This window comes from Lipophrys pholis, assembly GCF_963383615.2.
Source record: "Lipophrys pholis genome assembly, chromosome: 6".
Lineage (NCBI taxonomy): Eukaryota > Metazoa > Chordata > Actinopteri > Blenniiformes > Blenniidae > Lipophrys > Lipophrys pholis.
The window spans coordinates 19654161-19667458 of record NC_137629.1 but is presented as its reverse complement, the minus strand read 5'-3'; the positions used below and the strand labels follow the sequence as shown (position 1 = coordinate 19667458).

The 13298-nt window shown below is 46.6% G+C and overlaps 1 protein-coding gene across 1 annotated transcript in view; it reads left to right on the top strand.

Annotated features, from left to right (window-relative positions):
* The window catches only part of tenm2a (teneurin transmembrane protein 2a), a gene marked incomplete at its 5' end in the record, with an annotated part of 182641 nt that overhangs the window by 162968 nt on the left and 6375 nt on the right, over positions 1-13298 (top strand). The window contains 15 exons of the mRNA XM_080465142.1: positions 254-373; positions 1555-1816; positions 2097-2364; positions 3643-3786; positions 4922-5171; positions 5543-5563; positions 5692-5921; positions 7051-7205; positions 7496-7597; positions 7914-8087; positions 8238-8875; positions 9175-9350; positions 11761-11996; positions 12089-12385; positions 12630-13187. Of these exons, the coding sequence (XP_080321268.1) occupies positions 254-373; positions 1555-1816; positions 2097-2364; positions 3643-3786; positions 4922-5171; positions 5543-5563; positions 5692-5921; positions 7051-7205; positions 7496-7597; positions 7914-8087; positions 8238-8875; positions 9175-9350; positions 11761-11996; positions 12089-12385; positions 12630-13187 (3631 nt within the window). The remainder of the gene's footprint in view (positions 1-253; positions 374-1554; positions 1817-2096; positions 2365-3642; positions 3787-4921; positions 5172-5542; positions 5564-5691; positions 5922-7050; positions 7206-7495; positions 7598-7913; positions 8088-8237; positions 8876-9174; positions 9351-11760; positions 11997-12088; positions 12386-12629; positions 13188-13298) is intronic.

The window sequence follows — 13298 nt, the reverse complement described above, 5'->3', positions numbered from 1 at the left end:
CACAAGCACTCACATGTAGGGAGCCACGCTGTCACGGTTTGTTTACATGATTGACGCCAGCTCATCTCGATGGTGGGGGCTGCTGATTGTTTTTAATTAATGAGTGGTGGAGGACCACAGACATAAACGAATGGGCAAATTGGATGATTGAAAGATGAAGAGATTAATCAAATCAGATGATGGATGGGTTGGGAAGACGGGCTTGATAGATTGGCTTTCACTCGCTCACTCTGTCTCTTCTGTCTTCTTCCAGCTTGGCATCTCTAATCCGGGGTCAGGTGTTGACTACAGATGGAACCCCTCTGGTGGGGGTGAACGTGTCTTTTGTCAACTATCCACACTACGGATACACGCTGACACGGCAGGACGGAATGTATGTACAACAGCTACCCAGCATCCCTTGCTGAAACTCGGAAACTACCTCACCACACAGGTTACCTAGATTAGATTAGATTAGATTAGATTAGATTAGATTAGATTAGATTAGATTAGATTAGATTGGGATCCCTTTAAAAAAAGTCTAGGCTGTCGACCATAATTTCCAATAACTATGATGTGAATTCATTTACCAAGAACAACAGGACTCTGGTTTATAAAAGTTACTTGAACTGAAATAGATTTTTCAAAACTGTATGGAAATTGCAGTAACTTGAATGAATGTGAATGATTTCAACACTAATGGTTTTTTTCGGTCCTCATTAAATAACCTTCTTTATGATTATTTTTTTTTTCACAGAAATTAACAGTTTCTATCGATTTCTTTGATGGGCACTTTAAAAACACATTTAATTAACTTATCCCACACAGCTTTCTACTTCCTCTGCAGCAATTCCAGTTTGGGAACTTTGATTGGACTCTTCTGTCCAATTTCCTCTTCACAAGTTATATTGGATTTAAGTCAAACTGACATCCCTAACATGCTGCTTGAAAATTTGATTCTCTGGATCTGCAGACTCACCTCTACTCATTAAACATGCAGTTTCTGTGTCTCCTGTCTCTGTTCTCCCACCCGTCTTATCAAGCCCCTTTTTTTTTTTTTTTTTTTTTTTTTCAGAATCCTCTCACAGAAATGTCTGAGTTTTGAGTAACATTTAAGTGACTTTGTATTTCAGAGGCAGTTAGCAGTTTGTGGTGTCCCTGTCTGGCCTGGTTTTGTCTTGTCGAGTGCTATTTTCTTCCCACTTGCTGGATGCTCTTGTCCACAGCATTTCCAGACAGTCGTGTATGCAACCTTTGCCTCTTCTAATCATTAACCCACTGCTGCTAACATTCAAAAGGTTAAAAAGGCAACACAATCACTTCTTCTCTAAAGCAAGTGCTCTAACATTGTATTTATCTTTCAGAGCAAACTTTTGTCTAGACAAGCCTTCTAGAAATTGTTGTTTTTACCTTATAAGTACGCTGCGCCTTAATAAGCAATGCTGAAGTTTTCATTTCAGGTGTTTTGTTGTTGTATTAGTCCTGAAGCAGAAGAAGTGTTTAAGTAACTGATCATCCACCACAGCACTCCCCATCTGTACCTCATTGCCATCCTCTTCTCACGAACCTCTCCAGGTTTGACCTGATAGCTAATGGCGGTGCATCACTGACTCTGCGGTTCGAGCGTGCCCCCTTCCTGAGCCAGGAGCGCACCGTGTGGCTGCCCTGGAGCCAGTTTTATGCTATGGACACTCTGGTGCTTAAGACAGAAGAGAACACGATCCCAGGCTGTGACCTGAGCGGCTTCGTCAGGCCTGACCCTCTTGTGATTGCATCCCCTCTCTCCTCCTTCTTCAGCTCCAAGCCAGGGGAGAAACCCATCATACCGGAGACACAGGTGCAGTACCACTGACCTCTGGCAGCCGGCTAATCTTCTTTCTGGTTCCCTCGCTCTCTTCCCACTCTCCTATATGCCTGTCTTTTGTCGTTCTCCTCCTCCTTCCGCTCCCATAGTCCCTCCTCCCATTTTCCCCCCTCTTTCCTATTTCTTTATTTCGACCATTGTTTTTTCACCATTTCTTGTCCTTCAGCCATCAGTGGAAGCGTGACCCCCATTACACCCTCTCTCTCTAATCCCCCTAATCCTTTTCTCCTGTCATCCTCTCTTTGTCTTCCAGGTGCTGCATGAGCAGATCGAGGTGCCTGGCTCAAGTTTAAAGCTATGCTACCTAAGCTCAAGGACCCAGGGCTACCGCTCCCTGCTCAAGGTGACCATGACCCCAGCGGTGGTGTCCATGGGCTTGCTGAAGGTTCACCTTATGGTCGCAGTGGAGGGCCACCTCTTCCAGAAGTGGTTCCATGCTTCTCCCAACTTGGCATACACCTACATCTGGGACAAGACGGATGCGTATGGGCAGAGGGTCTACGGTCTCTCCGAAGCTGTTGGTGAGTGCAAGCGATGGATGGAGGAGAAGCTGTGCTGGCGGGCATAGAACATTTTTCTCCCAGCCTTGCTCTCGCAGAATAGATCGGACACTTCACCACCGAGGCAGCACAGGCTATGACAGAGGGAGAGAGGCTAATTAGGGAGTCTGAAGGAGAGATAATACACCAGAAAGCCAGCTTGGATCCACTTCACAGTATGGCCACAGTAAAGTGCTTTTTTTTTTTTTTTTTTTTTTTCGTACGTCTATTTTTCACTGAAGCTGCGTTTGGTTCAGTCAGCCACCCGTAGCTGTGGTGAAGGGTTATTAGCCATCAGGGTGAGTTAGCAGTTAACTACTGGAGCAGCAAGCGGGAGTCCAGGGGAGCCTCAGTGCTATTACACTCCGCTGTCACAGTCGCTCACAGATGCTGTCATCCAAACAGTGCTGTCAGGCCACAGATGCAGTGGACATCTGGGGCTTGAGTGCAGGCTAAAATCATGAGGGGCATCCTGTTCGGAGAATTGCATTCGCTCAACAGATCCCTGAAAGCCCACCCAGAGTCGTTACAATTTTACATTTACCAAAGAATATACTGTAGTTGTGTAAATGGTTTATGATGAGGGTATATTTTGCTAACCATAGATCCGCAGACAGGTATAGTACTTTACAGTTTGTAGCGAAGCTGAAAATGTGCTGGCGGCAGCACTCTCGCTGTGACTCGAGTGGGAGATGATGTGTTAGCACGCTTTTTCGTTTAACAAGTAGAAACACAACAGAACAATTACGGGTATCCTGTACAAAAGAATTCCGGCTCATACCCTCAGTCTATGAATAGGCTTGATGCGTATATGCACCTGATCTAAACTCATATCCATTAATTATACTGTATGTTTGTTTCATATCAGCTGCTGTGGACAAGCGCTTGGGCTGTAAAAATCCCCCCCCCCCCCCCCCCCCCCACCTGCTCAGTTTTCATTGTGTAATCTGCGTGGCCTTCAAGTTCAAAGGCCTAATTAACAAGGTTTTTAATTGATTTTGCACCGTGTGAGAGTGTTAGTTAGGTGCGAGTGCAGGTTGTGGTACAAGTGCTAACTAGCTTCGCAGAGTATCACACCCTTCACAGCTGAAATTAATTTAAGATAATATTCTTTGATGTATTTCTTTTTGCAACGCTTCACGTCCTCTGTGATATCTTTCGCAGCTATTTGGTCTTTTCGTCATACTCTTGTTTTTTTTTGTTGTTTTTTTTCTCCCCCCTAATTTTCTCTCCTCTCCTCCACACTTTTCCAAACTGCAGTGTCGGTGGGATACGAGTATGAGTCATGTGCCAGTCTCATCCTGTGGGAGAAGAGGACGGCCGTTCTGCAGGGCTATGAGCTGGACCCCACCAACCTGGGTGGCTGGTCACTGGACAAGCACCACATACTCAATACCCGGAGTGGTACGTGTAAAACTGTCGTCTGCAAACAAACAAGTACTGTTTTTCTCCGCTTTTCCTTTCCGAGTTTAATTTTAGCGAGTTCCCCATGCGTAGCAGGTTTACAGTACTGTATATCTCACAAAACCTGCTACTGTGTACACCACATTGCGCTTCCTGTGGTTCACATATGCGCGTCGCCTCTTTTTACCTGATTTTCACAGGAAGAGCTTGTGTTGTCTCACCTAGTTTGACTTCCTCATCTTTGTTCGCCAACAAACAAACGGGAGCTTCAGTTTCTGAGGCAGGTGCTTTAATTTTCACAACACAAAAGGAGAAGATATCAACAGTTTTTTTTTCATCAGTGGCTTTATCCATCCCACCATCTATCCATCCATTTTCTATTACTTCACCCACACTAGAGTCCCTGGGAGCGATCTCGGCAGGCATTGTGTGTGAGCCAAGGTGCACCCTTGACAGGTCACTAGTTCCAGGGCTCGCTCACTCACACACACACACACACACACACACACACACACACACACACACACACACACACACACACACAATCAGACAGCCAATTTATGCGGCTGCCCTCTGGAAGACGATGCGAGTCAAAGAATTGCAGCACCTCAAGTCTCAAATGCAGTTTTTGCCCAGCAGCCATACAAGGACTTAACTCCCACTCCCACAACCATGACAAAAATGTGTGTACACACACACACACACAAGCTCTCAACGGAAAAAGTTCACTTCGCCACATTTGTATCTGTATCTGTGTCCTGCAAATATGGCTGGTTTTGCTTATATGTCTTGGGATTAATTATGTTTTAAATGTAATGTTGTGTACATGCTTTTCCAGAGCACGTTTTTAATGAATTGTTATTATGTGTTGTTAACATGTTGCATTTTACGGACTTATATGTAGAGCAGGTTTGTTTGGAGTATTTCAGAGTGATTAGACAGTATTTTCTTTGTCTGATAAGTATGTTCAATTAAATCCACCAGTTAATCCAACCGTGTGAAGAAGTCATCGTACTCCGGGAAGAGTCACACATGCTCACCACTGATCCACCACGACACTTCAGCGACTCTACAGCTTTACCAAAGATCCACTGGAGTAATGCCAATTTTTCTCTTCGTCTTTCCTCTTGCCCAGGCATTCTTCACAAAGGCAGCGGTGAAAACATCTTCGTGACAGAGCAGCCCCCTGTGACAACCAGCGTGATGGGGAACGGTCGGCGGCGCAGCATCTCCTGCCCGAGCTGTAACGGCCTCGCAGATGGCAACAAGCTGCTGGCGCCGGTCGCCTTGGCTATGGGTGTCGACGGCAGCCTTTATGTCGGGGACCTCAACTTTGTACGCCGGGTTTATCCATCTATGAACACAACAAGCATCCTGGAATTGAGGTAAAAACACCAAATCAGTCATACAGATTTAAATAAAAGACTTAGAGTTAAGCGGTTTCTTTATCTGGTGGAAAATAGTGCACAAAAAGGAGCCGGTAAAGGTTGAAGTCAGAAGAAGGAACGAGGGTCTGTTTTTAACACATATAACATGTTGGATAAAGGATGCGAGGTGAGACACTGGGGATAGCAAGACTGAAGTAGAAAAATACCCTGAACAAGATACCATTTCTCCGGGGTGTTTTTACACATCTTTAAATTTTCCTTTTCACACCACAGTCAGTGTTGTGTTGCTCTCTGTAGGTTGCTCTGCACAGATTGTGTGAATTAACATTTGTCTTGTTGTGCTTCTCTCCCGCCTCTTCCCCTTAAAGGAACAAAGACTTCAGACACAGGTAAAGACCCCTAAGAGGACAAACTAAAACTTTTCCATGAACGTACAAGTACCAGCAGCAACTCCCAAAACTATTAATTGAAAATATTAACTCAAGCTACATATTATTGCCTCTTTTTGTCCCCTCAGTAATAACCCGACACACAAGTACTTCCTGGCAGTGGATCCGGTATCTGGGGCGCTGTTCATCTCAGACACCAACTCCAGGAGAATATACCGCGTTCGCTCATTAACGGGCGGTCGGCTGCTGTCGGACAATGCCGAGGTGGTGGCTGGGACGGGCGAGCAGTGCCTGCCCTTTGACGAACGATGCGGGGATGGCGGCAAGGCCACTGAAGCTACACTCATGAGTCCCAAAGGTGAGCCACTCATGGGGATGACGCTCAGAAGCACACGTCACAGTTTTCTTCTTTTTATTGAGTTTAAATTAATTTCTGTTTCAAAAGTATAACGGTAATAGCAGTCATGGTAATCACTCTATAATCTGCTCTGTAGCACGTACATTGAAATCTTGTGAGAAATCCCTCTTATTTTTATAATATGCCTATTGTGTGACTGAACTAAAGCAGGACAGAGACAGAAAGAGGTCAAAAACCAGGTTAATGTTAAACTTAAAATAAGATTATTTTTATGGATCATTGGATCTTAGAGCACTGTGACACCAAACTGTCAAAGACGTCACACTGTCACATTTCCCATCAGTCACACACAAGTGTGTACGTGTAGGGATGTATACGCCCCTTGTGCGTGTGTGCGTGTGTGAGCGCGTGTGTGGGCGACCGTGTGCGCGTGCCCTGGAGAAGACAATGAGCTGCCAATTCCCTTTGTACCTGTCACAGAGTCAGCCAGCAAACATCAGATCGCCCTCTCTCTGCCCGGTCCCCCTCTTCCTCAAACCCTTCCTGCTTTCCCTTTATCCCTCCCTCATTTACTCTGTGGCCTTCGCTCTATCCTCCATCTGTTGTTTTGTATCTCAGTGCATCTTGCAGTTATTTTGGGGAGCAGTTGCCTTGAACAATCACAAGCTCACCAAATGCCTTGTGCTTTTTAGAACGACAATGCTGACACCACCCCGCTAGTTAAAAAAATAAAAAAATAAATAAAAAAGTAAGACTTATGAACTAGTAACGTGTAAAAAAGGTGGGATTCTCAAGAAAGGAGTGCAGGAAAGAAAGAAGATCACGTCAGATCATTTGCCATTCTAGACAATCTGCTCGCAGTCTACAATTGCCCTCTGAGAGGTGCGTGAGCTGAGCTCTGCATCCCGATGACTCATCCCAAAACCAACACTTCTCAACAGTTCAGTGCCCTCTCCATCACTGTGTTCCCTCTCATTCGATGAGGCATTGAGCAGTTCGGCTGCCAGGGCTGCTATTCGTTTTCAAGCGGAGGAGAGAGTGAAGTTTAATTGACTAAAAGTGTCCGTGGGTTGCCTGCAGTGTTTGACTTATGAGTCGTCAGTCACGGTTTCCGTCTTCACGCTGACAGGTATCGCCGTGGATAAAAACGGACTCATGTACTTTGTGGACGCCACCATGATCCGCAAGGTGGACCAGAACGGCATCATCTCGACTCTGCTGGGGGCCAACGATCTGACCGCCGTGCGGCCGCTGAGCTGCGACGCAAGCATGGACGTCAGCCAGGTGGGGGTGAAAAAGAGACAAAAGGGGTGATGGTGTGATAGATGATGATCTAAAGAGAGCCCCTTTAGTGCTGAGCCATGATAAGTCTGTGGACACGAGCCAGAAAATGGGGTCACACAGAGACTGATTTAGAGAGAGATTAAAGAGTCAATGGATAAATGAATGAATCAAAAGAAAGTGAGCACTGCTGCAGTCACTTAAAAAAATGAGGAACGGACTTGTCTGAACCTTGGCATATTTTCAAAGACATAGATTTTGCCCCGCGTGTGACTCCTCTGTCTGCTCACCAGGTGCGTCTGGAGTGGCCTACAGACTTAGCTGTGAACCCGATGGACAACTCCCTCTACGTCCTGGAAAACAATGTCATCTTACGCATCACCGAGAACCACCAGGTCTGTACTCCATGCCTGATTTACCACTGCACCCCTGGGGTGGACACTCACTGTAGGGTTTTGACAAGACTTTGGCCCAATTAAGCTCTCTCAAGCCAATTTAGAAGTAAAACGTTCAAATTCTTCCAATAGTTTTTTCAAGTTCAGCCTTGGTGGCAAAATTACTGATTAATTAGTTCTAAAAATATTCTCCTTTCTACAACTGAACTATGTTATGGAAAGTTTCCCAAGTACCACTTTGGTTTAAATCGCCCGTTAGGATTCCTGCACTGTTGTTGCTTGATTGTTAACGTACCGTCCCTGTTGTTTCGTCAAGGTGAGCATCATCGCAGGTCGACCCATGCATTGCCAAGTGCCGGGCATCGACTACAGCCTCAGTAAGCTGGCTATTCATGCCGCCCTGGAGAGTGCCACCGCTATTGCGCTGTCCCACACTGGCATCCTGTACATCGCTGAGACCGATGAGAAAAAGATCAACCGCGTTAGACAGGTATGAGACGTATAGGAATTTTGAACAGTTTCTAATTTTATGGTTAATTTGTTTAGATATTTCTTCTTCAAATGATTTTTGCTTCTGGTGGTGGTGGTGAACTTCATTTTTTTTCTCAGCCTCATCGTTTCTCTCTCTGTTTTTTTTAAGGTGAGCACTAATGGAGAGATCTCTCTCCTGGCCGGTGCCGCCTCCGACTGCGACTGCAAGAATGATGTCAACTGCAACTGTTTTTACGGAGATGATGGCTACGCCCCGGACGCCGGCCTGAACTCTCCCACGTCCTTGGCCGTGTCCCCTGATGGGACACTGTTCATCGCAGACCTCAACAACATACGCATCAGAGCCGTGCGGGCCAACCGGCCCGGCCCTGCCCTCTCCAGTGTGGGATATGGAGGATCCGCGCAGTATGAAGTGGCATCGCCAAGGGAGCAGGAGCTCTACGTCTTCAATGGGGAGGGGCTTCACATCCAGACAATTAGCTTAGTTACCGGGGAGCCGCTTTACAACTTCACCTATGGACCGGACGGCGAGCTGAGCACTCTAGTGGACAACTGCAACAACACAGTGAAGGTGAGGAGGGACGGATTAGGCCAAGGAGGAGGAGCTGGCTTGCTCAGACTGGTGTTGCTGCCTGAGAATCAAGTGGTGACGCTGGGACTGGACCCCACTGGGGGGCTTCGCAGTGTGTCTGCACTGGGCCAGGAGGTGGCTTTGATGGGCTACAGTGCGAACACAGGCCTGCTGGCCACCAAAGCTGATGAGACGGGATGGACCACGTTTTACCAGTAAGCAATGTGTCAGAATATGTTTTACTGTATATTTCCATTCCTCTTCTTTCTGTTGAAAAATTTAGCTTCATCATGTTGTGCTGTCTTTTTTCTGACTTTTTTCAATAGTGTACTGCTGCCCCCTGGTGTTAGGTTTTTACAGCTACAGTCAGTTGGGGTCAGATGAGCTGACTTTCCGCTCTGACTTTGTCTCTGCTTGTTTCATATGCCTGCACATGTTGCAGCCTCCATGTAGCACAAGCGCGCACCTGTCCTTTCCTTCCTGACCTCATTCATGGCGATCTTCCCCCTCCCAGGTACGACAGTGAGGGACGCCTGACCAATGTGACATACCCTACGGGCATGGTGACGAGCCTCCACCGCGAGATCGAGCGCTCCATCAACATTGACATTGAGAGCTCGAGCAGGGACGACGATGTCACGGTCATCACCAACTTGTCCTCTGTGGAGGCCTCGTACACTGTGGTGCAAGGTACAGACGAGGACACGCGGCACCAAACGATCCGCTCATGAATTTTTAAAAGCTTGTCAGATGTGGCTCAAAGGTGGCAAGAGCTGGGTTCAAATCGTCAACATAAAACAGAATCAATCCAAACTTGAATATGAAAAAAATAAGGCTCACTCATTAATTTGATTAGCTTTATATAATCAGAAAATAAAACTATTTACATCATGTCAGTGCTTTGACACGATGCAGTCAGTCTCTCGAAGTACTTCATCTTAGTATTCATACACAGGCCCCCACTGTGATGTTGAATATGCGCCGGCCCGCCGACTCTAATTGAAAGTCTTGTAATTTTTCACTCGGTTATGTGCACGCTCCAGGAGATTATTCTCCTTCCCAACCCACACCCGGGCCTCTCTCGCTCCCTCTCATGGAGTAAAATTACCACCATATAGTTGTTAATCCCAGCTGGGATCATCCTGCTTTTGAATATCATCACAGCAAAATTCATTAACTCGTGTAGAGTGAATCCTCCTCATCCCTCAAGCCTTCTCCACGCACACACACTGACATACAAACACGGCTCTCAGCCAGTTCCCATGATCCCTGAGCTTATTTGGTCTGTTTAGAGAGGAAGAAAAAGACAAAGAATCGCCTTTCATTGACCAGCGTCAGAGGCGTGACAGAGGTATGAATGCAAGACTTGACTGCAGGAGCTGAAAGGCCCGGGAGTAGGTTGCAGATATATTCAGTGGTCCACCTGTGTTGCGCTGGAAGAGTTGTTCACAGAGATGTAAGTCATTTAAGGTTTCCACTGCACTGTGTGGGTTTCAGCACAACTCTCTGCTGACATACTCACTTAACCATCTCCCTCTCTTTCCGCTCTTTCTCGCTCTCTTCATTAACTCCTGCACAGTGAATTCTCCTTGGCCCTCAAGCTCCCATTTCACCCTCGCTCTCGCTCTCTCTCTCTCTCTCTCTCTCTCTCTCTCTCTCTCTCTCTCTCTCTCTCTCTCTTTCTCTCTGTCTCCCTCGCTCTCTTTTCCTCTACCTCGCTTCGGTTTTATTACGAGGTTGTTCAGACAGAGAGAGCAGAGGAGATTTATCTAAAGGCTGTTGCTGCCAAGTCAATGGAAAAAGCTTCACTTGTCTGTTTGAGGCATTGTTAAATGTGCCTGGAGCTTTATTACAAATTGGCCTTATGGATTACTGTCATTTATGGCAGGACTTGAGGAGTAAAAAAAAAATGCTCCCGATCTCCTCACCTTTTGTAAATGAAATCCAAAAGAAGGGATCCCAATCCCGCAGTCTGAGCTGAAAGCAATTTAATCTTGCTTTTAATCACTTCATTGTGATCAAGACGCCTGTTTTCAGACATCAGAAGGGGGGAAAAAAATGAGCCCTAGCATTAGGCACAGGCTTATCTGTTTCCATTCTTGTGAGACCGTCATTAAATTGAGAGATTAGAGAGAGATGTCTGTCGTAGTCTCGCTGTTTCCATTCGGAAAAAATTTTGAAGTTTGCGGATAGGAATCAGGAATCAGATCCATAAACATTTCATAGACATAATCTCCTCCCTACTGACACGAGCTTTTCTGACCAGACTTTCCTCCAGTTCGATCATATTTCGGTTGACATGAAATGGCTGCTCTATCAGCTTGTTTCTGATTGGCTGCTTGCCTTTAAGCTTGGATTTGGTGTGGTAGGAGCCGGAGTAAACATCGGGGCCTGTCAACACAGCCCTCAGTCAGTAAGCGCTGTCTGTTTTCGGAGTTTGTCACGTCTCACAGATTCACCTGAATCCCAAAAGTCAAAAGCTTTTCTTCTTTTTTTCCTTGACCTCGCTGAAAAGTTGCTGTCGTGATGGATAACAGCAGAAAGGTCATCTCAGACAATGATTGTAATACAATCAAGTAAACCGCAATCTACCACCGTAATATAATTGTCAAGAATGTGCAATGAAAACATGCTTCTGCCTTCAACTTTCAATATCTGTCATTTCTTTAACGTTGCCGTTCGCCGTTCTCTGCTGAATTTTGCAGACGTCATGAACAGCCTAGGAATTATGAGTATGACAAGTATGCGTGCCAAACCCTCAGAGGATAGAAGTAAAGGGGCTGATTCTGTACTGAAGCCTCAAAGCTTATGAAGATGAAAAAGTGATAACCTTTTTCTTACAGATTTTAAAGGTTTTTCCTGTTATTACTGGAAACATACAGTTTGAAGCAGTTTCAGCACATCTATCCTACTAATACTGCGTTCTCTTTTTCAATGACTTTGACCCCCTAAAACAAATTTTTTCACGTTAAATGTCTGAATGCTGTCATTTGTTTCTGACATTTCATTTGATGCAGGCAGGGTTTAGATAAAGAAAATCCTGAAAGTCCAGTGTTCGTCTAGCTTTGCTTCTTACATGTCGCCACGTCTCCCCCTGTAGATCAAGTGAGGAACAGCTATCAGCTGTGCAACAACGGGACCCTGAGAGTGATGTACGCCAATGGAATGGGCATCAGTTTCCACACAGAGCCGCACATCTTGGCCGGCTCCGTCAGCCCAACAATCGGGCGGCGAAACATCACCCTGCCAACGGACAATGGACTCAACTCCATCGAGTGGCGCCTGCGCAAGGAGCAGACCAAGGGCAAGGTCACTGTTTTCGGGAGGAAGTTGAGGGTAAGCTGGTGACGGCCTTGTTGACATTTTCTTCTTTTTTAAATCCCTTTTGACTGGAAAACATAACTTGGAAACATCTTCCTTGTCCTCAGGCTCATGGCCGCAATCTTCTCTCCATCGACTTTGATCGCAACACACGTACCGAGAAGATTTACGACGACCATCGCAAGTTCACGCTGCGCATCATGTACGACGCTCAGGGCCGCCCGGCCATGTGGCTGCCCAGCAGCAGCCTGGCGGTTGTCAACGTGTCCTATTCCACCACCGGGCAGCTCGTGGGCCTGCAGAGGGGCAGCATGAGCGAGAGGACGGAGTTTGACCCACAGGGACGCATCCTGTCCCGCTCTTTTGTTGACGGCAAAGTGTGGAGCTACAGCTACCTCGATAAAGTGAGTACATTCATCGTTAACTTTGTCATCCAAGAGTCATATCTTACTCGGGAAGGCAATAACAAGCGAGCAGAGTAATTTGGATTGCAGAACTGAGTGAAATAATACATCATTTTTATGGTTATGAAGGTTCAGATTTGTCAGGTGAGAGCAAATTACTCGCAGCGCTATTTCACAGAAGGCAAGTCACCCATTGATAATGCTATTATGTTAATCCCCATTTCCCTCTTTTCTCTGCTTCCAGTCCATGGTGCTTCTCCTGCAGAGCCAAAGACAGTACGTCTTTGAGTTTGACGCCTCAGGCCGGGTGACAGCGGTCACAATGCCCAGCGTCGCCCGCCACACCATGTTCACACACGTGTCGGTGGGCTACATCCGCAACACGTACAACCCTCCAGAGAGCAACGCCTCCATCATCCACGACTTCTGTGAGGACGGCAGACCTCAGGCCTCGTACTTCCTTGGCACCGGACGACGAGTCCTCTACAAGTACGGCAAGCTGGCCAAGCTCTCTGAGATCGTGTACGACAGCACTGCCGTCACGTTTGGGTACGACGAGACGGCGGGTGTCCTGAAGATGGTCAACCTGCAGAGCGGGGGCTTCTCCTGCACCATCCGGTACCGCAAAATGGGCCCGCTCATCGACAAGCAGATCTACCGCTTCAGTGAGGAGGGAATGGTCAACGCAAGGTTCGACTACACCTACCATGATAACAGCTTCCGCATCGCCAGCATGAAGCCGGTCATCAGCGAGACGCCGCTTCCTGTCGATCTTTATAGATACGACGAGATTTCCGGAAAGGTGCAGAACAGTTTTTTTTATAAATCAAACCCCCCCCCCCCCCCCCCCCGTTCAGGCAAACATTACCTCACAAAACTTTTTGTTGGCCGCGAGAAATCTCACCTTGTAAAC